Source organism: Natator depressus, chromosome 4, assembly GCF_965152275.1.
Source record: "Natator depressus isolate rNatDep1 chromosome 4, rNatDep2.hap1, whole genome shotgun sequence".
Lineage (NCBI taxonomy): Eukaryota > Metazoa > Chordata > Testudines > Cheloniidae > Natator > Natator depressus.
Window position 1 is genome coordinate 41,566,921 of NC_134237.1, and position 25,741 is coordinate 41,592,661.

Here is a 25,741-nt window from a genome sequence, read left to right on the forward strand (position 1 = left end):
AAAAAAAACAAAACCAGAGTAAGGAATGAAAAATACAAAATGTAGGGCCTGATCCAGCATCCAAAAACTCCTATTGACTTTAACAGTCATTGGATTAAGCCCTTAGTCACCAAACTGTATGCATACTTATTTATTCTCTGTTTAAGTGGATTTTTCTGGCCCAGATTTCACCTCTAAATATATGCAAACAATTGTAGGCAAAGGTACAGTATTAACCTCATACAAAACACTACAATATTCTATGGTAATGGTCCACAAACCTCATACTATACCTTGAGGTATTATAAATAAAATACAAGTTTTACCAGTAGACAAAGATTTATGCATTAAAGTTTCCTTGGCAGCTCAGATGTAGCAGGTTTAATGCAACAGAGAAACAAACAAATATAGTAGAAGAGGTTTCAAAGTACTAAGTTGTCAACAGAATCTAAGAGAAGCAAACATTCCTCCATGTAACCTCCAGTCTCATAACATAAATGAGTTAGCATAGTAGCATAGGTGAATCTGTGCACTGTCACTTGGTAAAGTATTTATATTCATTGTCAACAAGAGCTTCCACTATAGTTTGCCATCTTTTCGTCTTTTTCACTCACTGCTTCTCCTACAACTTCATTTTTTCCTCTGTGCAGTAGATCCTCAGCAGCTGTTGGTTGGTGTTTGGTTTTTGAGAAGAGAAGTAAGGTAGGATGTGATCTTTGTAGCTAATTCTGATCCTTACTTTCTCCCCATTGCTGGAAAGGTGCATGATCCATAAACAGTTTTAGTCAGGGAGTTGCGTTCATTTGAACTGTAACAAGGGGAAAGGAGAGCTTCCCAAAGTATACCTTGGTAAAGTGTGTGTGTGTATTGTACTGAATTTTGCTGAGAGAATTCTTCCCCTTGCACATTAAAAGCTTTTAAGGGATAATCTCAGTGTAATCTAAAATATATTTGAAACTTCAGGACAGTTTTCCTATCTTTGAAGCTTCCAGAGGAGACCAGGTTGCATGCTTGAATTTGGACCTGGCTGAGAATACTACAGAGTTCCAGTCCACCTCCCATGGAAGTTACTGGAAGTTTTGCTATTGCCTTCAGTGGAAGCTGGATTGGGCCCTTACTCTCTTAATTTTTGTGAGAGATAATTGCTGCTAAACAAAGAGCACCAGTTCAAGATGTGACTAGCATACTGTCATATGGTATTACTGAAAGCAGAGTACAACAAACCACATCAAACATGTAAGCAATATTTCAGCACTTAATACTTCCATTGCCAAAACACTAAATAAAATATTTAGGAGGATTAAGGCCCAGAGACAGAAGAAGTAAGAAAATATAGATTAATAGCAAAATAGCAAAAGTACATAAGATCTTCTCATATAAGGATACAGGAAACTGTTACTGGGAACTGTAATAAGAATGGAACACAAAGGAATACTGGTAAGAGATTGGTTTTCAATACCTCGCTTCAGCTACATGGGTCAGTTAAACAAGGTTATACCCTTGTGATAAGTCAGTATCCATACATTTATAAATCAAAGGGGCAGACCTAACGGTCAGAGATATACATGTGACGGGTTTGACCCCTTGGGATTCCACCTGATGTGCTGAGATACCACTGAGGGTATGTCTACACTACAAAATTAGGTCGATTTTATAGAAGTCAATTTTTAGAAACCAATTTTATACAGTCAATTGCGTATGTCCACAGTAAGTGCAGTAAGTCGGCAGAGTGCGTCCTCACTAACGTGGCTAGCATCAACTTACAGCGCGGTACACTGTGGGTCGCTATCCCACAGTTCCTGCAATCTCTGCTGCCCATTGGAATTCTGGGTTAAGCTCCCAATGCCTGATTGGGCAAAAACATTGTCACGGGTGGTTTTGGGTACATGTCATCAGGCCTCCCTCCGTGAAATCTATGGCAGATAATAATTTTGCACCTTTTTTCCTGGGTTACCCCTGCAGACGCCATACCACGGCAAGCATGGAGCCCGCTCAGCTCACCGTCACCGTACGTCTCCTGGGTGCTGCTGGCAGACATGGTACTGCATTGCTACACAGCAGCAGCTCCTTGCCTTCATGGCAGATGCTGCAGTAGGACTGATAGCTGTCGTACGTCTCCTGGGTGCTCCTGGCAGACCTCGGTGAGATCGATCAGGGGCACCTGGACAAACATGGCTATTCTCCTCTTAGAGCACCGAATGGGAGCCAGAGACTCCAGGTCAGTCTCTTCTTTAAGTTTTGTCTCATGAAGATTCAGTCCTGCCTGGAATATCATGTGAGCTGGAGGCTTCTGCCTCAGGCTGCTCTCCCAGCTGGCAGCACCACGCGGTTGCACCTACCCCAGCCTACCCCTCGCTCCCATGGCTCATGAAGCCTGGACAGTAGTAAGGAGCAGTTCAACTATAGGCTGAGCAAGTGCAGAATGGTGGTAGAATGTGTCTTTGGACATTTAAAAGCTCGCTGGCGCTGTTTGCTGACTAGGTCAGACCTTAGTGCAACCAACATTCCCATTGTTATTGCTGCTTGCTGTGTGCTCCATAATATCGGTGAGAGTAAGGGGGAGACGTTTGGCAAGGTGGGAGGTTGAGGCAAATCGCCTGGCATCCGATTTTGAGCAGTCAGATTAGAAGAGTACAGCAAGGCACATTGCGCATCAGAGAGGCTTTGAAAACCAGTTTCATGACTGGCCAGGCTTTGGTGTGACAGTTGTATGTGTTTCTCCTTGATGCAAACCCACCCCCTTTGTTGATTTTAATTCTCTGTAAGCCAAACACCCTCCCCACTTCAAAATAAAGTAACTATTGTTTTGAAACCATGCATTCTTTCTTTATTCACCTTAGAGACTAACAAATTTATTTGAGCATAAGCTTTCGTGAGCTACAGCTCACTTCATCGGATGCATTCATCAGATGTAGCTCACGAAAGCTTATGCTCAAATAAATTTGTTGGTCTCTAAGGTGCCACAAGTACTCCTTTTCTTTTTGCGAATACAGACTAACACGGCTGCTACTCTAAAACCTCTCTTTATTCTTTATTCATTAAAAGAAAATGAAATAATGGACAAGGTAGCTCGGGTGGGGTGGTGGAGGAGGGAAGGACAAGGCCACATTGCTTATCCTCTGGAGTGGAGTGGAATGGCTGGGTGCCCGGAGCCTTTCCCCCCTGCCCCCATCGTGTTCTTGGGTGATAAGGCTATGAAACATGGGGAGGAGGATAGGCAGTTATACAGTGGATGCAGCAAGGGTTTGTGGTCTTGTTGGCTTTCCTGCAGCTCCAACAGACACTTCATCATGTCGATTTGGTTCCCCAACAGATGCTTCATCATGTCGGTTTGCTCCCCCATTAGTCTTAGCATTGCGTCCTGCCTCCGCTCTTCGCGCTCTGTTAATTCTTTCCTGACCTCTGCCACTGAATGCCTCCATGTATTAAGCTGTGCCCTATCAGTGTGGGAGGACTGCATGAGCTCGGAAAACATGTCATCGTGAGTGCATTTTTTTCGCCTTCTAATCTGCGATAACCTCAGGGACAGAGATGATAGGGGGAGCGTAGAAACATTCTACACTCTACAATTCTGGGGGGACTGCATGGTCACCTGTGCTGCTGAGTTCACCACACTAACCAAACAGGAAATGTTTCAGAGTAGAGGCCGTGTTAGTCTGTATTCGCAAAAAGAAAAGGAGCACATCCGATGAAATGAGCTGTAGCTCACGAAAGCTTATGCTCAAATAAATTCCTTAGTCTCTAAGGTGCCACAAGTACTCCTTTTCTTTTTGCAATCAGGAAATGAAATTCAAAAGTTCCCGGGGCTTTTCCTGTGAAAAGCTGGATAGTGCATTGGAGTTCAAAGTGCTGTCCAGAGCAGTCACAATGGTGCACTCTGGGTTAGCTCCTGGAGGCCAATACTGTCGATTTGCGTCCGCACTACCCCACATTCGACCCAGCAAGGTTGATTTTAGCACTACTCCCCTCATCGGGAAGGAGTACAGAAATCAATGTTAAGAGCCATTTAGGTCGACGGAACGGGGTTGGTTGTGTGGACGCAGTCATTTTTAAATAGACCTGACGCGGCTAAATTTGACCTAACCCCATAGTGTAGACCAGGCCTGAGTCTACCTGTTCTGCCAGCATGGGCCCCCTTTAACCTGTCTTGCTGAGCCAGGCTATTAAAGCCTCCTCTAACACACACACAGGTAGGGCCACACCCAGCTGCAGATCAGCTCTGGGAAGACTCAGCTTAAGGAACTTGCTTCAGCACTCAGGTGTCCACCTTCCTTGGAGTGCAGACCCCAAAGATATATTATGAAATCTGCCTGCTCCCTCAATGTGGACGAAGGTATGCATAACTTCTCACCCCTTCCCTTCATTTAGAAATTACAGAAACTGGGTTATATTCTAAACAAAACAAATTTTATGAACTACAAAAGGCAGACTTTAAGTGGTAAAAGGGGTAGCAAACAGAACAAAGCAGATTACTAAGCAAATGAAACCAAACACGCAAACTAAGCTAGTTTCACTAAAGAAATTGGTTACAAATAGTATTTCTCACCAGTGATATTGTTGCAGGTAGATTACAGAAAGTCTTGAAAGGCTGCTGCACTGGCTTCCATCTTGAGACCTCAGGTATTATTAGTCACAAGCTAGATACCCTCCCAGCTTGGGTTCAACCCTTCTCCCCTCAGCTCAGTTTTTGCTTCTGGGTCTTTTTCAGTGTCTCTTTGAGTAGGGAGGCAGAGGAGAACCCTGATGATGTCACTTCCCTGCCTTATATAGCTCTTGTGTAAGGCAGGAACGCTTTGTCTTTGAGTGGAAAACCACTGGCATTCCAAAAGGGGAAAAGAGGTATCCAGCACCAGGTGACTCGGACCCATGTCTCTACATGGCTGTGGCAGCCATTGCTTGTAGGCTATCTCCAGCGTCCACAGGAAGACAAAGCTCTTTCACAGACCATTGTCTCTTCTAATGGCCCATTAGCCCTGTCTGGATTTTCCGTTCTTGTACCTGAAGGGCTGGATGGGGTTGACACCCAAAGTAACACATTTGAAATACAGATACTTATTTAATATTCCTAATTTCAGATACAGAAATGATACAGGCATACAAATTGGATAATCACACTGAGTAAATCATAACCTTTCCAATGATTTTTACATGAGCCATCTTGCATAAAGTATATCTCAGTTATGTCATATTCATATCATAACCATATTTTCACAAGGAATATGGACATATAAGCATATTTTCACGAGGGATATGGAATGGAATGTCACAGTATGTATTTCTGCTATCAGAGTATGTCCCAGCATGTCTATTTGACTTGGGCCAAATCCTGGCCCCAATTAAGTCAATGACAAAATTCGCATTTATTTCAGGGTTTGGTCTCTAGACTGTTGTTTTTTGTGAGCTTTTTCATGTAGGTCTATGAATCACATCAGCTGGTATTTTCATGCCATTACATTTCATGTTCACCTGTATTATGCAATGAATGGGAGTCTGATAATCACCAAGCTTCATGGAAAGTGGTTAAGAGCCAGAGAAACTTCCTCTCTGCTCTGCTGCCTAAGATACAAGATCATGCTTAAAGGTCTTGCTGACCCTCTCTTTTAATCAATAAATCAGAATTGAGAATTAGTTCTATCTGTGACATGGACATCACTTTTATCTTCCCTAGGGTAGCTGTTACTGCTGCAAGAACAGTATGGGAGCCTCGAGTCTTAGTTATCAACACACCATTCTTGAGAACAACAAAGGAGATTGTATTCATTAGGCCCGACTTGTCATTCTTACTAAAAGCAGTCTCAGGTTTCCACGTATATTTTCAAATCAAATTAGCAACGCTGTGCCCGAGACTTCATTGATCTGACAATGACAGATTACACCCCCTAATGAATGGTGAGCATTCCACAAAGATGCAAGACACATTATAAAAGTCAACAGTTTCATTTCAGCCAGCCAGGTTAGAAGAACTCCTAATACCCAGGTCTTCAGTAGTGGGTAGACAATATAAACATACACGTAGTAATCAATGTAAATTAGCACAGAGCTTTCCCACTTCCCTTGATAATGTATTCCGAACTCAGGGCATGGCTGCTGCTTCAACAGAAAGGGGAAAGGTTTGCACCTCAATTGTTTTGAAGTGCTATTCTATTTATCAGTTATGGTAGATTTCCTCTGGCTAGTTTTTATCCACTATAATTAAACCAGTTACCTTCTTTCACCCAGCTCTCAGCACATACTTATACAACTAATTTTACAGTACTTAACCCCACTATGAGAATTTCTGCTGCTCTAGCAGTGAATTACTTAACTGTGCTGCAAAAGAAAGCAAGAGAAAATGAAAAACAGGTGTACTGACTTTAAAAGGGCCCTCATTTCTATTTGCAGGCATAGAGATATATACAGTCCTGTTCCACCTTTTGAATCAGCACATTATTGAAATGAAAAACTGTTATGTTTTTTCTTTACAATTTGTAACAGGGCTGGATGTCATCTGAGCACCTGCTTATGGCCAAGAGGTGCCTCTGCAGTGCCCTGCCCCTCTTTTCCCCTGCTTCAGGGCTCCTTCAACAATCTCCACACAGCCTCTTCAATCGCAGCCTCTTCAAGCCTCTTCTGTGGGGGCTGAGTCTTTATTAAATTAACAAAGTTTTCAAAAGAAACAAAAAACAATCTTCCCCGCAGGCTTAAGCTGGGCACAAGTCTCCTCCTTAGGAACTGTCCCTCCCTTGGGGCCACTGCAGGAGACCCTCTCTCCCTGCAGCCTCATTCTGCAGCTTCCTACTGTCTTTACCCTGGGATCACCGGATTCAACCCAGGTGTGGCTCGTTCTGTAATCACGGTTGGCTTAGCCCCAGGCTCTCCAGACTAGGGGAAAGTCACTCTGTTACACAACTATATTATGTCATGCTAAAAAAAAAAAAATTCAGCCAAAAGAGCCAATGCAATTTGGGGTAGGATGTCATGGCTTATAGGGGACAAGATCGAGTGTATTTTTTAACTTTTGCAGATGTAGTCATATATGATAAAGGATCTGCTGTAGGAAGGGAAACAAGAACTACTTCATAGTGCATAATCCCACATTGTGTCCTTTGCCATAGAAATGAGATTTCACATTGAAATGGCTATGTTATACTGCTTCCTTTCTTATAAGGAAAACATCTGGGAGCTGGGAGTTGCTTAGCCATCTGCCCCTACATGTGGTAAGTCACTAGGTGGAAACTGATCGGACAAAGAATGGGTGTTGAGTCAGACAGCAGATACTGAATAAGAGGTAGAGCAAAGGAGGCAACTGAGCAACTATTGTGTTGTTAAAAGACCACTAGATTGTTTGTGGCTTTCCATTAATTTGTCTTTTTATTTCCTCTCTCTGGCCCCCATCTCAATTAATAACAGTAACATTTAGCAACAGCCCCCATCTCAATTAATAACTAACACTGAGCACCACTGTGGCACTTTTTTCATCTTGAATGAACTTTAAAAACATTAACTATTTAATTCTTACAATCCCCTGTGAAGTAGGAAAGTATTATCTCCTTATTATAAAGATGGAAAATGGGGACAGATAGGTTAAAAGGGACAGTCCACGTTAAAAATCATAAATTTTAAAAATTCCTACTTCTGTCACTAACAATTCCTCTGAAAACATTTTAAAAATAACAAATTTTCCACTATGGATATTTTTTGTTTAATAGTGGCATTTCACGCATCATGAGGCAATGTCTACACTATGAGTGCTTTGCTAGTCTAGTACACTATACTACCAGTACACTATACTAGCAAAGTGCTCCTAGTATGGACACAGCTTATACTGGCAAAAAAAGCCAGTCCTCGAGGTGGAGTCTGCTAACAAGAAGGCCCTAGCCCTTTTCTACTCCCTAGGCCTTCATCTCAATATATAGAAATCAACTTTGACACCTGTGCAATGCACCAGGGCCACCCTAGACTCTGTGGTAACCAAAGCATATCTACCTGCAGACAGGTTCACCATGGTGACCAGCCTAATCACCATGCTTGAACAAAGCCCACAAATCACAGTGAAGGCTTGCCTCTGACTCCCAGGACACATAGTGGCCTGTACTTTCATAACTCCCCCATGCAAAACTGCACTCTTGGTGCCTTCTAGTATTGCTCAAGCCTGCCCACACACTCAATGAACACAAACTGTGCAGAGGGATATCAGTACATGGGATGGCACTTGATTCCTTCAGCTGGTGGAAATACCTTCAGAAAATCAGTGTGGGAATCCCCTTCTCACTGCCTCCTCCCCTGCATGTTATCACCACAAAAGTCTCATGGTTAGCCTGGAGCACTCACCTCCAGGATCATACAGCTCAAGGCAGGTGGACACCTTGGCTGTTGTTACTTCACATCAATGTCCTCAAACTCTGAGTGATCTGTTATGCCTGTCTTCACTTCCTACCTACTCTCAGGGCCAATATGTCAGGGTGATGTTAGATAACTGAGTGGCCATGTAGTATATAAACCACCAAGGAGGAGCAAAATCTCCATCCTTTTGCAAAGAGTCAGCAAACCTATGGAACTATGAAGAGTTGGCATAGACCATTAAATAGATATTTCAGTGATTTATCTGCCAGGACTTCAGAACACCATTGCAGACTCATTGATCAGAGTCTTCCATCAAGAGCATGAGTGGGAACTGAACAATTCAGTCTTTTCAGATTACAGGTAAGGCTGAGATGAAGTGATTTAGCATAGGACCTCTGGGGGAGGTTATCTTGAGCCAAAGTCTGTCCTTCCACCTTCTCATAGCTTTATGGATTTCACAGAGTCAGGGCAGAATATAGCCCTGTAAGCACCAGTTTGCTTAATCCTTGCTGAGAGGGAAAGGGAGAGTGAAGCATCACTGGTAATTTAGCAGTGCAATCAATGTGGATAAATAGTTATTTGTATTAGCAAACGTGAACAATAAATATTTAGTAATTGTTCATTTTTCCAGTTTTATGCAGGCAATATAGCAGTGGGAAGTGAAATAATTAATATTTATTAGCTAATGACTAGTAAAGGGGAAAGACTGATTGAATTTACAGTAGTGAAGATGTCATCCAGCAGTTTAGTACAGCAGCTAGTATAAAGCAAGCCGTGTAGTATAGTAGCTAAACATAAAGAGACACTAGGCAATATAGTTAGGGGAGAAATAAACCTGACTAGATGACAAAGAAAAATCTACTCTGAGGAGGAAAAGTGAATGTGGCACTTGCCAGTGCATCAAGTGAGCAATGAACATGCTTCCTGCGGAGGTCTTAGAAGAATGAAAGGAAACCACAGGCAGCTCCACTTGTGCAGAATTGTCACTGCAGTGGGAGGGCCTACAAACTGGAACATAGCATACAAACATCTTTTCTTCAACACAATTTATCCTATGACATCGGTAGTTCTACTCTAGTCTCCCCTATGACAGCAAGAAAGCATAAAACCTTATGATTTGTAAAGGGGACACAGCCTTATCAATTTGACCTCCATTTATCAAGTAGTAGCCTTCTGTGTTTCTTTCAGAACATATAACCCCTTTGGAGAAAATTGAATGGTCAGTGATTTGCAAATACCTAAAATAGCCAAACTGAAAACAATATTCAGCACCTGTAGCCAATGAGAGTGCTTGGGTGCACACCCAGAGAATACCCTGGTTCCTGTTCGTTGAGTGCTTGAGAGGTAAAGGGGAGTGAGATCCTGCATCTTGAACTGAACAGAAACCTTGCGTCATTTTCCTTTGGCTTTTGATTTTGGTTGGGCCTGAACCAAAGCCCTAACTCTTGAACATCCCTGTGCTTGGGGGAAGTTTGACTCCAGATCATAGAATCATAGAATATCAGGGTTGGAAGGGACCCCAGAAGGTCATCTAGTCCAACCCCCTGCTCGAAGCAGGACCAATCCCCAACTAAATCATCCCAGCCAGGGCTTTGTCAAGCCTGACCTTAAAAACCTCTAAGGAAGGAGATTCTACCACCTCCCTAGGTAACGCATTCCAGTGTTTCACCACCCTCTTAGTGAAAAAGTTTTTCCTAATATCCAATCTAAACCTCCCCCATTGCAACTTGAGACCATTACTCCTCGTTCTGTCATCTGCTACCATTGAGAACAGTCTAGAACCATCCTCTTTGGAACCCCCTTTCAGGTAGTTGAAAGCAGCTATCAAATCCCCCCTCATTCTTCTCTTCTGCAGACTAAACAATCCCAGCTCCCTCAGCCTCTCTTCATAAGTCATGTGCTCTAGACCCCTAATCATTTTTGTTGCCCTTCGCTGGACTCTCTCCAATTTATCCACATCCTTCTTGTAGTGTGGGGCCCAAAACTGGACACAGTACTCCAGATGAGGCCTCACCAGTGTCGAATAGAGGGGAACGATCACATCCCTCAATCTGCTCGCTATGCCCCTACTTATACATCCCAAAATGCCATTGGCCTTCTTGGCAACAAGGGCACACTGTTGACTCATATCCAGCTTCTCGTCCACTGTCACCCCTAGGTCCTTTTCCGCAGAACTGCTGCCTAGCCATTCGGTCCCTAGTCTGTAGCGGTGCATTGGATTCTTCCATTCTAAGTGCAGATCTAAACTTCATGGTTGCATCAAGTTTTGCTTTCAGCTCTTCATTCTCGAAAGCATGCTGTGCTGCTGTGTCTTCCTCTCTGTTCTGCTTCTGAGAAAAACAATGCTATCTTCTTGAAAAAAACGTCAAGATTACATTGCAATTGAGAATTTCCCATGTGTGTACCCACACCCCGTGCCCTGACAGCAAGTTGTTGTATGTTAATGTTGCTGCATTTCTTCATCGAGCTTCAAGAATGCTCTTTGCACAGAAGCAGAAGAAATCCCCAGCCACTTGTCCTTTTGATCTCAAATAAAGATCAATGTGTCTACTGGAAAGTGTGACTGGAAACTCCACCTCACATCATCCTTCACTTTCCCTCACTTGCACTAAAATATTTCACTGTGACTTTAATGCTCTGCTTCCTCCCCTCCCCCACAGTGTTTGTTTTATGATTTTTTTACTTCCGCTCTGCATGGTAACTTTATTTCATCTCATCCTCCACCATCAATTTTAGCCAAGTCCTGCCTGCAACAATTTCTCATTTTTATAATTAGGAAAATGTGTTTCCCTGCTGTTGCTATTAGTAATAAATAAATAATATTGTAACAATATGTAGATAATCCTTTTTTTTTTAAATCCACAATCTCAAGCCAACATATAACACATATAATAATACTTTGCATCCTTACACTTGTCCCCTAAGGATCTCAAAGCATTTTACAAATATTGGCCCTGATCCTGCAAACAGATATACACATGAGTAATCCCACTGAGTTCAAAGTTAAAGTTACTCATGTGCACACATGTTTAAAGGATCAGGGTTCCAATTATTCCCCATTACACCCAAAAGTGTACACTTACATTGGAATTTATTATTACACCATGAGAGGTAAGTAAGTATTCTATCCATTTTACAGGGAAGAAAACTGGCACAGAGAAGCTAAATTCCTTCCCTGAGAATAATTTTTAAAAATACCTATATTGTAAAAAATGAATAGTGTATCCTATTATCAAGACTAATGCTGTTTTTAAAAGTGAATGCTTAAGCACTATATAGCTATAGGAACTATAAAAGAAATATTGTTACTGTTGTGCGGACCTGTTATTAACTTTATTGTAACACTTCCTCCTTCTCTCTGCTGATTTTCTTCAATTGGCTCAAGATATCTATCACTGGGGAAGAAGACTCACTAAGAGGAAAAAAGAAGATTTTTCATGCATAAGATGATTTTCACCTGTTTTGCCTGCTATGTTTCAATGGGATTTTTCCCCACTTTTCACAAACTATGCCACCTTAGACCGGTTAGAACTTGGACGGACAAAAATCCAGGGTGTTATGTAGGAAGGAGTGCTGCTGATTCAGTAGGTGGCACTCTTCCCATTGAGTCATTTCTGAACCATGCCTCAACACAGATGTTCAGTAAAACTTAAGCCCTGACTGCTCATAGTTAATAATGACAAGATCATGGTTTGTCTTATGTGCCCTTGGGAGGGTATAGTGCACCCGCCCTAACTCCACTCTGTGGGCTACTATTATTGCAGTTCATAGCCCGGGGTGAAAATAGACTCAGGGTGTAGAGGTGATGGAATGGATAGAAATGTGACTTTACCCCCACCCTTTGTAACATGTTGACTAGCATAGCTAGTGCATATTCTATGCCTGTGCCTAGTAAAGAGTTGGTGCAGATTACTTCCTGCCTACCATCTCCAATCTAAAGGGGAAACCAGGAACCAGACTGTGACTGTCAGTCCCACTTCAGTCCTTGGACTGCTCCTGGTGTAGTGAAATTGAACCCAGGGATCAATTAGGCCGATGTGCAGCAGTAAGGCATACCAGCACCATATTGCTCAGCATAAGATTATTACTATTTTAGTAATAAACCAAAGCTATTCTACTTGGCAAAAATTCTAAACACAAGTGCCCACTTTTGAGCTATGAGATGAAAGGTGCTATAAAAGGGTATGATTCTGCTCCCATTTAAGTCAATAACAAAACTCTCATTGACTTCAATGGGACCAGGATCAGTTTCTAAGTGTAAAGTACTCAGAGTTTATTTAAACAGTGTTTTGTTTATAACACACATTTTTTTTCAGCTTGAAGTGAACCAGAGGTGGTAATGGTGAGAGATCATATTTCCTCATTTCCCTTAGCAATATTAAATTTATTTTTATGATGACAAGGCTTTTTCACTCCTTTGTTTGTTACTGAGATTTTGGTAGCTTCCAGAATTAGGAGATTGTATTTATCACTTGTCAGTGACAGTACCATGTTAACTCCAGCCTCAGAAACATTAATCTTCATTAGACATGTTGGCTGGATATCCATGCACCAGTGAAGTGTATGATGATGATGTTCCATAAGGTCAGAGTTAAGGTTTTGCATTGTAGCATTACAGTAAGAAATGTAGTGTGTATATTGTGTTGCTGGATATGTTGAAGTTGCATGGAATATATTTTTAGTGCATCAGTGAACGTGGTGAATATGATGTATGGTGTTAGGGTATGTTAAAAGAAGACACCTTAAACTGGTATTTCCTTGCTTTTAAGGGTGTATATGGGGTGGATATTTCTCTTATGCAACCTTAACTGTTTTTAATCAGTTTCTTCTTTGGGGGCATATGATTTTCCTGAGAGACGTGGGAAAAAAAATTGTAGAGAAATGATCAGCTTTTTAAGATTAAAGGTATACCAGGGACCTCAGAAATGTGTAGCAAAATACTAAAAAGCATAACAGTCCTATTTCATCATGCCTTATTATGGTATAATTGTCAAAATGTTAATTACTATTTCTATTGTGATTTGTTTCTTTGTTCTTTTAGTTTAAAGTTAGCTTTTTGAAAACAATTACAATATTTTAATAATTTGAAGATAACGTGCCTTACAGAAATAACGAATGACCATAACAATAAGTGGTAGCCTTTGAAAACTTAGTTTAATGATTTTCTTGAAATTGTTGTGGAAATATGTGGCAGAGTTAGGGATAGAATCCAGTTTTCATGGATTCCAATTTAGTGTCTTAATGGCAAGATCATCCTGTAGAGCAAATGGGGTGAGATCATGAAATTAAAGACCTCAGCCTTCATCTGAGTTTCTCCCAGTATGTGGTAAAATGGGGCATGCAAAAGTAGTCTTAGTTTGTGCAGAGTATATTCAAGCATGCAAATTTGACCTAATTTTTCTGAGACAACATAGCTCAGTTCCCAGTTCTGCCAGAAGGGGACTGGTGAAACAGTCCTGGTCAGAAATTTTCAGATGGAACATTTTTCTGTTGGAAAATGTTGGTGTGACAAAATCAAAACATTTTGTGGGAACATGGTAATTTTGACTTCTGACAGAACCAGGGAGGTTTCCGAAGAAAATCTGCTTAATTTCTTGCCTGCTCCCCATCTGCCTACCTGCCTTGCCAGCCCCTCTTGTAGCCCATCTGCTGGGAGCCCAGAGAGCATATTTCATTCCCTCAGTGAGAATGTTTTGGTGGTTCCAAAATGAAATATTGTGGAATTTCACTTCCAATTTGGGATTAAAATTTTTCCAAAAACTCATTATTTTTTTTTTTGTAGAAGTGAAATTAAGTTTCCTAGCCAGCTCAGCTGTGAAACCTCTCAGATCCTCCATTAACTCACCTATAAATAGGAGGAATGATACTTTCCTGACTTTTGATGTCTTACTCAATAATAGGGGCTGTGTGAAGCTCACAGAATTAACATGTCAGTGGAAGAGATGAGATTTGAAGTCCTGGGGTAAAATCCTGACTACATCAAAGTCAAAACTCCTCTTCATTTCTTTGTTGAGCCTGTGTTGGTCAAGAGGTATGGAACCTTCCCTGTATTAACTGGATCATAAGATTCTTTTCGAACCATGCTTTCAGAAGAACTTCTGAATGTATCAGGTGAAACCCCCTTCATGAAAAACGCCTTAGAAATCTGAGGCACTGCCTGGGCAGCTGTAACACAAACATGTGTTCTGCTTGCTAGTTCTGTTTGCTTTCAAACTAGCATTTTGATACCAGCATGAGTGCACAGTGTCCATTGCAGGGAGGAAATCGGTAGCATTTAATATGTGGGCAAAGGAGGGATTTAGTGTGATAGTAGATAAATTGAAAACTAAGCATGGAATGTTTTTTTCCTTGAGCAAAACCCTCCTACCCAAATCAGGACAATTCCATGAGGACTGGGCCTTTGAAAACCAACCAGAAGAAATTCACACCAAGAAAGACAGTCTAGTGGATAGGGTACGAGTCTGCGATTCAGGACACCAGATTAAGTTCTCTGGTCTGCCACAGATACCCTGTGTGACCTTGGGAAAGTTATACAGGCCTTGTTTACATGGAATTTACTATGCACTCAGTTGTTGTGCATTGGCTGCTAGGCAGTACATAAACTGCAGTGATAGCATACACAGGGACAGCTTTTTCAATCCATATCATTGCACACACATGACAGGGGCTTTGTGCCAAATGAGTGTGCGGTATTCTGGGTGGATATCCCATGGTGCTTTGCTTCACTGCTGGTCTGTGTGCATTCTGAGATTAGGCTCTCTGGGCCTCAGCTATAAAATGGGGACAATAGTCCTTCACTACTTCACAGGGCTGTTGTGAGGATAAACACATTAAAGGTTGCAAGTGCTCAGATACTACTATAATGGGAGGGCCCTATAGGTACCTTAGATAGACAGACGGATGATAGATAGATATTCCCTATCTCTAGGTCCTATTTAAAAGATTCTTTTGTCAAAACACACATAAAAACCACTCATGCTGGGACAGGCTCAACAGCACTCTGTCAAGAGAACATAGTGGGACGCAAGCCCACCAGAAATAATCTTCTATCAGATGAGATCTAGGAGGAAGTGTATATTTTTTCTCTAGATTTTTTTCATGTCCAGATGTGTCATACTTTTTTGCCGATTTTGATAAAGGCTGAAGGGAATGATCAGGAGAAATAATGTGTTAATGAGCACAAGAATTTTAAGCTCAATGTCTGATGTACTTTAAAAATGTTGATAGTATGTTGGAGAAATCCCTTTGTGTTCTCTCTGTTTTCCTTTAGTTCACACGCAGCCCAGAAACTGAAACAAATGAATAGCAATTATTTTTGTGGGATTTATGAAAACCCAATATTTTGCACTCTCTCTGCTGGCTCAATAATAGCAGTGAAGTAACACATTGTCCCAACAACTGTGATGGCAATTATCATAGAATCATAGAAATGTAGGGCTGGAATGGACTTCGATAAGTGATAATGTCCAGACCACTACATTGTGGCAAGATCAAGTAAACCTAGACCATCCCTCACAGGTGTTTGTCCAACCTGTTCTTAAAAAGCTCTCGTGATGGGAATTCCACAACCTCCCTTGGAAACCTATTCCAGAGCTTAACTACCCTTATAATCGGAAGTTTTTCCTAATATCTAACCTAAATCTCCCTTGCTGCAGATTAAGTCCATTACTTCTTGTCCTACCTTCAGGGGATATGGAAAAGAATTGATCATCATCCTTTTTATAACAGACCTTAACATATTTGAAGATTATTATCAAGTCCCTCCTCAGTCTTCTTTTCTCAAGACTAAACATGTCGTTTTTTTTAAACTGTTCCTCATAGGTCAGCTTTTCTATACCGTTTATCATTTTTGTTGCACTTCTCTGGACTCCCTCCAATTGGTCCCCATCTTTCCTTAAGTGTGGAGCTCAGAATTGGACACAGTACTCCAGCTGAGGCCTCACCAGTGCCGAGTAGAGCATGAAAATTACCTCCCTTGTTTTACATATGACACTCCTGTTAATACCCCCCAGAATATTCGCCTTTTTTGCAGCTGCATCGCATTGTTGAGTCATGTTCACTTTGTGATCCCCTATAACCTCTAGATCCTTTTCAGTAGTATCACTACATAGCCAATTATTCCCCGTTTTGTATGTTGTGCATTTGATTTTTCCTTCCTAAGTGAAGTACTTTGTACTTTTCTTTATTTAATTTCATTTTGTTGAATTCTGACCAGTTCTCCAATTTGTCAAGTTCATTTTAAATTCTAATCCTGTCCTCCAAAATGCTAGCAGACCTCCCAGCGTGTTGTCATTTGCAAATCTTATAAGCATACTCCCACTCCATTAACTAAGTCATTAATGAAAATATTGAATAGTATTGGACCCAGAACTGACCGCCACCAGGCCCCAGTAGAGACGTCCTCCAAGTTTGATAACAAACCATTGATAACTACTCTTTGAATATGCTCTTTCAACCAGTTGTACACCCACCTTGTATTAATTTCATCTAGACACATTTCCCTGGTTTGCATATGATGTCATGGAAGACTGTATCAAAAGCTTACTAAAATCAAGATATAAGAATGATACTGGTGCAGAAATGGATGCATTTTGATGGAAACAGTTGAAATTGTTTCAAAACACATGGTGGGGAAAACATGCTTGCCAAATGGAAAATGATAAAGTAAGGAAAACGTATCTCCCACCATCTGGAAGAGTAAAATCAATTTAAAACACCTTGATAGGAATTTTGTCAATCATATTACTCGCACTGGTGCAGAAGTATCACTGTATGTGTATGGCCTTAAGTATAAAATGGATGCATATATTTTAGAAAAGTACTCAATTACTTTGGGCCAATTTGTAGAAGCTGATAACCTCTTGCTTTCATTCCGATAGATAGATGACGATGTTGATAGACACTGAGCACTCACAACTCTTATTTTGTTCATTGCAAGTTGTGGATGCTCAGCACCTTTCAGGATTTGGCCTAAAATGGATAAGATTCATTCAACCTTGAACATTAATAATAATAATAATTAATTTTTCCCATAGAGTCCACAACATGCTAGGAACTGTGCAAACATCAAAGAAGGCATGGACTCATTGCTTCAAAGAGCTTATATTCAGAGGCCCTGCTCCTGCCAGCACTTATGCATGTGATTAACTTTATTCATCTAAATAGACTCATTGACTAAGGTCTGATCCTGCAAGCTGTTCTGTGAGAATGGACCTCTTGTCCCTGTGCTAAGTGCCCTGATTTCAATGGGATTGTGTGTGGGCACAGAGGTCTGCCCACAAGGAACAGCTTGCACGACTGGGCCCTAAAAATATAAGACAGCCATGAAAGAATGGTACGGCAAAGAGGTAAAACGCACAAGTAAAGTGATTAGAGCAGGGATTGATCCCATCTTGAGAATACAGTGTTTGATAATATAGGATTTTTTTGTTTGGTGGTTGTTCTGAACTATGTAAACTGTTCACAGTTACCCCTCAATCTTGTCATTATCAGATGTCTAGATTCTTGTTGATGTCACAATACAAATGAGTCTTCTTTGAATGTAGAGAGGTTAGTAGCCTTGCGGCCCATCTCAGGAAGAAGAGAGATGATTGTGGGAGAAGTGGACAGATTTGCAAGTGCTAATTTTTGATGGGGATATTATGGGGAGGGGGGAAGAGTGAGTAGGTTTTGTGCCTAGGCTAGTGTGTTTTTGACAGTATTACAGGGCTGTGGCCTTAAAGACATGCTTAACTTTCAAGAATGAATGGTCCTAATTAGTTCTATGGGACCATGTAAGTGTTTGCAAGATCATGACCTAGACCCCCCTAAAGTTGATGAGATATTGGTACAGATAATAAATGTATGTGTGTGAGAGTCAATCTTGTATTACTTTCCATAATGTTAACATATTTTCATAGGGTAGCAAGTAAACCTTGAGATTTGCCCGTGCAACTGAATGAAGAAATGACTGCCTGGTTGTAGAGAACTCCATTCCAGGATTTCAAGAAAGCTTTCTGAGTGACACATTGACATCATTGGAGGCGTGACTAAGGATGGAGGCGGGGGCTCAGCGCTGAAATGCTGCTGTGCAGAGCTGGAATTACTCTGTAACAGCAACAGTAAAGCCATAGCAGATTGCAAAGTGATAGCAGCAGACAACAGTGAGCAACTGGTGTCTACACTGGTTGGGTTGAAATTAGCTCCAGTTACTTCAAATGTGCTTTGGGAAGCAGTTTTTAATCTTTGTATTAGGTAAGCATAAGCAGAGTTCTTTACTCTCCTTTTTTGAAGACGTTTAAGAACCGATCAGGTGCTTAATGTTTGTTCTTGTACTGAAGGGGTCTCTTTAATCTCTTGTTTTAACGTCTAAGCTTGAGGGTTGCTTTGCCAGATGCAAATAACATTTGTATTATGAATTGAAATGCTGGTTTACTGCTAATACTTTCATAGGGAGCATAGTGATGGACTTTTATTTGCCTCTTTGCAGTTTAACTCTGCAACAAGTCAACTTCATGAAATGCTTATATACGTACTATGCTGAATTATAGGCAGAAGAGCATTCTCTTGAATTCTCTAGTAAAATAGGTAAAGCCAGTTACAATTTGCTGGCAATTCTACAACTTCCAGTTAAGTAATTGTGCCATCCTTGAATTGTCGGTCTTGCTTAATGCAGAGATTTCTTTCTTGCGTGCTGGAACGTTGTTTGCTCCACTTGAAATGCCAAGGAGTTTTAAAAGCACTTCATGCAAGAAGTTTGTGTCTAGAGTTGCATTATATTTTAGTTTTCTGACTGAGATGCTGACTGTGCTCCAAGCCTGTCAATCAGTCTGCAACAGCAACAGCAAGCACATGGCAGTTTGCAGAGAGCTCTGAGACAGAGCCATTGCTTTCTGCCTCTCCCTTGCTTGGAAGTAGTTCCAGTTATTGTAGATGTGGCTTGAAAATAAGTGTCTCTTCATTATTATCTTTTCTTCAAAAAATTCTTTTTTTGTTCTAGGCATTCTCGTTGCACTTTGGCTACACGGAGGTCGGAGAGCTTGCAGCAGGACCATGTGGTGAAGCAAAGCTGGATTCCGGGACGTTGTGCACCACGCAAGTTCAGTGTGGAGGGCTCGTGTGACTATCCCAGTCAGAGAAGGGAAATAAAAGTCGAAGTCGGTGGAAGAAAGGAGGAATCCTGTATTCCTTCCTCTTCTGTATCTTGTTGGAGATCTTCACGTTGCTGCTACTGCAAGTGACTCTGTAGCTGCTTCTGCTCCTCGGCGTCCGCAGGCAGCAATTGTGCCTGCATCTTGCGATTTTTATCCTCCACTAGCTTGAGATGAAGTATTTGCAGCAAGGGCTTGATTGTCGTCACCTGTAACAGGAGAGAGAGAGACAGACTTGCAGCCGGAGAAATTGCTTCCTTCGGAATCCCACCACCGAGTGATTTACTTCTCTCAAGAGAATTGTGCCCACTCAATGAACAAGTGAGTTAGGGTAACGCAACCGTTGAATGTTTGTTTCTTTGAGCAGGGGGAGGGGGGTAGAAGTGGATTTCCCTCCGCTCGGTGAATAGGACTTGGTGATCTCTGTGTGCTTTGCAGAGAGGAGAAAATACGGAAGAATTATCCTCTCCAACCAAAAGAGGGCTGGAAAAAAAAAAGAGTGGGGGGCCACAGTCTCCTCTGAGAGGGAAACGAAACCCACCCTTCTCCAACATTTAATGCTTAACAGTTGCGCTGCCCTATGGATCTCCAGTGTGGTGGTTTTAAATGGATTTGCCATTAGTGACTTCTTGGAAATAAGTAAGTCCTTAATTACGTTCACGTTCTTACTCAGCTGGGTTAAAACTATGGATTCTGCCTGCAGCCGCCTTCTTTTGCACGTGTCGAGTTGGAGGAGTTAGCAGGTGCCGTTGCATTTCCCCCCTTAATCTTGTGGGCCAGGGGAAGGGGAGATCAGGCTGCTCCCAGCCATGTGCTGGTGCTGAGGTCCAACTTAGGCTCATGTGGGCCTGTTTTTTTTTTTGTTTGTTTGTTTTTAAACTGACGTTCAGGGTTATGTTTTAATCCCGGGGCTCTGAACTTGCTCTGGCCAGGGAGCAGGCTTGAGTGTGCAGAGGGGCGGGGCGGCTAGAATCAATGGCTTAGAGATCATGGCAAACCTGGGCTGTGCATTGCTAAGGGCTGGGACCGGGAAGGGGGGGGGGGGCGGGGTGTGTGTGTGTGTGAAAACTTTGTGCCCCAGTTAGCCCGTAATGATCCCGGGAGAAGAGTGGTGGGAAGCCGTGGTGTAGGTCCTTCACCGGAGGTTGGTTTTGATCTGTGGTTAAAGGACACTGTGCCCAAGGGACTAGTAGGCTAAACGCGGGGTGTGTGGAGCGGAGAAGGGGTCCTTTCAGTGTCACGGCCTGACAGCCCTGTGAAGGGGGGGGGGGGGGAGATGTTTAAAGTGAGACCTTAAGCGCTTCATTGAAACACCTAGCAAAATCCTCCATCCTAGCAGAGCTTTCTAAAAACTGCACTCATGAATCCAAAAGGAGAGAGCTTTCCTCCAATTCTGGGTCAGGTTTGGCAGGGCAGTGGAGGTCGGGAGGTTAAAATGATGGGATAAGAGGAGAGAAACGTTCCCCTCCCCCTCCTTTCCCCCTCCCTTAGAAAGCCCACAGGGAAAAAAAAAAAACCCTGTGCACATAGTAGCACACCCAAACCTTTCAGTGCTGTGCTTGAAAGGCACAGGGAGAGGGAGGGGGAGCGCGAGGGAGGGAGGACGCTACAGCTTTAAGTATTGGAAAGTCCGCCCTCCTGAGGTAATGGTAACCTCAGTCTCTTCCCCTCCTCCTGCAAAAGGGGGGAAAAAGCCCTTGTTTTCATTCATAACTTTTTCCTCTTCCTTCCTCTCCGTCAACTATTTATTCATCGCTTCACTCAGCTCAGATTGCAGAGGGCGCAGCTCCACCACCGTAGCTTTAAGTGTGGCGATACTTTGCTTCCTTCCCCCCACACCTTTCTGTGTATCAAACAAGAGCAAGTTAAAACGCAGCATGCAGATTGTTGTAGAATTTATTCAGACGGGGATGTTGTCTTTTTGAAGCTGATCCGGGAGGAAAAAAGGGGGGCAGTCGGGGAGAACTGGAGAACTGGTTTGGAGGAAATGCTGACATACTGTACATTGTGCTAAAATCTGCAGTGGTTCTGAGCTTGGGCACAAAAAATGGGATCTTACACTTTTGTTTGCTTTACCTTTTGGAAAAAGTAATTTTTAGATCTTATTTGCAGTGGGGGTATTTGGTTCTTTCCGTCAGAAACTATTATGTGGTGTGCAGCTGCCTTTTTTTGTCTTTCTTTTTTGTAATTTGTATTGTCGGTCTGAGTGTTTTATTAATATTGCATTTTTTTCAGAGGTGGCACTTGTCGTACTCTTTTAAAAATAATGTAATCATTCTTCCCCTGAAAGTCCCACTTTTGGTCTCTGCAGCTGTATGTCTTTCCATTTCTGTGTTCATTCATCCCTAGCACTTTGTGTGCTCATATTAAGACTTATGAAAAGAAGAGCCTTGTTATGTGGGATGAATAAAGATTGACTGAATAGGGGTGGGGTTTTGTAATCTTAAAACCCTAGGTCCTACACAGGTGATATTTAAGCATAAAAGGAGACCTTTGGCCTCTGGTTTGTTTAATGCTTTCTATGCCCCAGTGTAAATTTGAGATAAGTAGTTAGTAGATTTTTTTTTTTTTTTCAAATTCTACAACTGCCTATTGAAGCAGTGTCTCTTAACAGGATTTCAGTGTACTTTTGCTCTTCTCCTCCCCTGTGTATTCATTCTCTCCCTCCTTTTTCTTTCTTGAATTGGGAATATCTCCATGTCAAATATGCTCTGGATATGCAAGACAAACTTACTTTTTCCAGGGTTATTGGATAAGTTGATTTGGCGTGTATTCCAGACTGAAAAAGGAAAAACATGATTGTATGCAATTTTACTTTTTTGTGGGGCAGGGGAGAGTAAATCTTCCGTTAGCTGTTGGTGCAGGAAAGTAAATGTTTGTTTTCCCACGACGCTTTGTGATCACTACAATGATGTATAAACAATCTGCCCTCCTTGCCTCCTCCCCCCCATTACATTTTATATAGGTACAGCCCCTTTGCAGAATTGTCCAAATCAACATTGTAATAGTCTGTGTCAATAACTTGAGACAAAAAGATGTAAAAATGAATAAATAGCTCCAGTTACATTTGTTTTATTTTTATCTATCTTCCAAAATTAGTCTGAAGAGCTTTAATTAAAATTTTTTTCCCTAGAGTAGCTTGTGAAAACTGAGATGTATTTTTTAATATATTTTTTCATGAGAAAGGTACATGACAAGACATAAATGTGTTCCAGTTTTATTTTACTACCTCATCTCCCCACACACCCTGCCCTGTAGTCTCAAAACACTTGAGAGCTGTTGTATAACACGTTATTTACATCTGGTGTCTTACTTTAATAACGAGTTTGTTACATTATTTGGAACCTGTGAGCTTTCTACTGGGAAATATCCTTCAGTTTTAGACATTTTTGTCGGATTTACTTAGGGATTTCTTAATGGATGCATGTTTCATTTTAAAGATAGATCATAAGCTTAAGGCAAGGGCAGGTACTGGAGTACATTTATGATACAGCATTCACAGACTGACAGAAAAGCAAGAGTTTGTGCAAATTTCATTATGCAGAATATGAATCTGATACTGTTCATTCAGGTATCTAACTTGATTTGGAGTACTCAGTATTACTGTTGCTGATCTGTTCAGTAACGAGAGAGGCATTTATTTCCCATACCTTGCCAACTAAACATACAGGTTAATACTTCCTTTATTTGTTTTTAATGGAAAAAGCTCTGATTTTAAATGGCACAGGGTCTCCTCTTACATTCCTCATTGGTCATGCCAGACCCAGACTCCTCACCCTCTCTCCCTCCTTCCTTCTCCCTCCCCAATTGGCCTTTGGCCAGGTCTTCAGCATCCTCGTAATCCACTGCTGAAGGAGATCATTACCAAGTGGTTAGGGCAATTTGTGGCTTGCCATGACATTTTTATTTTTAAAAGCTTCCTGTGACTTATTCCTCTTTCACCTTTGATCTCTCTTTTTTTAAACTTTTTTTTCTTAGGATTTCAGATGCATGCCAGGTTCCCACTGAATGCCAGAAGTAGAGATCGCTACAGATGGAGCCCCAAAGTCAACATGGCAGTGGCGGTTCATTAGTTGTAATCCAGCAGCCTTCCTTGGACAGCAGGCAAAGGTTGGACTATGAAAGAGAAATTCAGCCGACAGCTATCTTGTCATTGGACCAGATCAAGGCCATAAGGGGCAGCAATGAGTATACCGAAGGCCCATCTGTGGTGAAAAAGTCTGGTCCCCGGACAGCACCAAGACAAGAAAAGCATGAAAGGACTCATGAAATTGTACCAATTAATGTGAATAATAATTATGAGCACAGACCCAGCCACTTGGGACCCGTGGCACACCAACATAACGTAAGGGCTCCTGTGTTGAGCAGATCGACTAGCACTGGAAGTGCGGCTAGTTCTGGAAGCAACAGCAGTGCTTCTTCAGAGCAGGGGTTGTTGGGAAGATCGCCCCTGTCTAGGCCAGGTTCAAGCCACAGATCTGAAAGGACAATCCGGACGCAGCCCAAGCAGTCATCTTTGATGGTAGATGATCTGAAGGGTCCCTTGAAAGAGGACTTGACGCAGCACAAGTTTATCTGTGAACAATGTGGGAAGTGCAAGTGTGGTGAGTGCACAGACCCGAGGGCCTTACCTTCTTGTTTGGCCTGCAACAGGAAGTGCTTGTGCTCTGCAGAGAGCATGGTGGAGTACAGCACCTGCATGTGCCTGATCAAAGGGATCTTCTACCACTGTTCCAATGATGATGAAGGGGACTCGTATGCGGATAATCCCTGCTCTTGTTCCCAGGCACATTGCTGTTCTAGGTACCTGTGCATGGGAGCAATGTCCTTGTTTTTGCCTTGCTTGCTCTGCTATCCTCCTGCTAAGGGATGCCTGAAGCTGTGTCGAGGGTGTTATGACCGGATCAATCGTCCTGGTTGCCGATGTAAGAACTCCAACACTGTCTATTGTAAACTGGAGAGCTGCCCGTCTCGGAGTCAGGGGAAGCCCTCATAATTTTGGAGGGAGATTTCACTTCTTCAAACACTTGCTTTCAGGTTGTGGCTAGTTTTCTGTTGGTGTGGGGATTTACCCCCACTCTCCTTCCCTTCCTTCTCCACTTTATGTACCCAAGTTCTTTCCTTTGCACCCTTCATATCCCCTCTCTCAACTCAGACAGGTGTGGAGTATTTTACTCAGTCATGTTTATTTCAGTCTTTGGTAAGCATGGACCGTGTGCCTGCGTTTGGCTCCTCAGCTTGACAGGGCTTCTTAGGTTTGTAAGTAATCAACACATGAAAGAGGCAGTGAGGGCTAATGGGCTTCTCTGCAGCCTTTGCTCTGCAAACAACTTCCCCAATGTGTCCTTTTGTTCTCTGCAACTGTGTGTCTTTTTGGTTCCAAGAAATAATTCTACCTTATTTCATGAGCAAGCTGGATTAATCTTGAGGGGGTTGGAACCGTAGAAAATATAAGGCTGTCTTTTACTCCATACTGCTTTTCCCTCTGTTTCCCAACCCTCTTTGGAATTGTCTCAGTCCAGAGACTGGCCTGGCTGGTACATTTTATTTTTTTTTTTCTTTTAAATGTAGTTTTGGTTTTTGCTTCACTATATAGATCTTCACATTGGAGACATTATGACTGCAGTTTGTTCATCTGTTTCTCTTGCTTTCAAATCTGTGAAGGACATCACCCACTCCACTTCTTTCCTCATGTTTCTGTGGTCATTGAGATCCTTTTGATACTGATGTTAAAGTTGGTGTTCGCATATCTGAATAATTTTCAGGTGTCATTGAATTAAGTTACCTAAATTTTCCTGGATCTTTAACACTTGGTTAGTGAATTTAGCTCTGCCTTGTGCTTCATAACTTCAATGTGTTTCATGCTTTATTGCCTTAGCCACAAATTGTGGTCTTTTTTTTTTGTATATTTTATGTATAAAACACAAAGTTGAATCCTGACTATTTTTAAGACAAAAAGTCTGTTTAAAACTTTTTTTATTGTAAAGAATATTTATTATGTGAATCTCTATTATTTTATGATATTTATTGCAAAGGACTGTTTGAAAAATGTACTCATGTCTGAATATAACAAAATATCAATACTTAACAAAAATAAGGGTGACACAAAGAAAGTACATATGTTAACTATAATGCAGAAAATATATTAATTAATGAAAATGTCTCTTGAGTTTTTCATTTTAATATACTGGTAGGTTGTGTTATGATTTCCATGTCCATATTGCAAAGTGTCTTGCTATTTTTTTTTCTCCTTGTGCACTGTCGGGGTGGTTGAATAACCAATACTGTGAAGACACTAGTATGTGTTCATC

General features: G+C 41.7%; 1 protein-coding gene across 3 annotated transcripts; it reads left to right on the forward strand.

The window, feature by feature from the left end:
• Positions 1–1,169: 1,169 nt before the first annotated feature.
• Positions 1,170–25,741, forward strand: SPRY1 (sprouty RTK signaling antagonist 1). 3 transcript variants are annotated; one of them, XM_074950829.1, is made up of 5 exons: positions 1,170–1,215; positions 14,202–14,332; positions 18,201–18,534; positions 19,280–19,751; positions 23,409–25,740. In XM_074950829.1, exon 5 carries the CDS (start codon positions 23,464–23,466, stop codon positions 24,424–24,426), a length of 963 nt encoding a protein of 320 aa, XP_074806930.1. In that variant the 5' UTR covers positions 1,170–1,215; positions 14,202–14,332; positions 18,201–18,534; positions 19,280–19,751; positions 23,409–23,463; the 3' UTR covers positions 24,427–25,740. The 3 variants fall into 3 exon arrangements, with proteins under 3 accessions (XP_074806930.1, XP_074806932.1, XP_074806931.1); XM_074950831.1 differs by lacking the exons at positions 1,170–1,215; positions 14,202–14,332; positions 18,201–18,534; positions 19,280–19,751 and adding an exon at positions 19,831–20,069 and having other exon boundaries at positions 23,409–25,741; XM_074950830.1 differs by lacking the exons at positions 1,170–1,215; positions 14,202–14,332; positions 18,201–18,534; positions 19,280–19,751 and adding an exon at positions 21,035–21,518 and having other exon boundaries at positions 23,409–25,741.

Excerpts from the sequence above, each read along its gene's own strand:
- SPRY1 (XM_074950829.1), top strand. The coding sequence starts at position 23,464 with ATGGAGCCCCAAAGTCAACATGGCAGTGGCGGTTCATTAGTTGTAATC.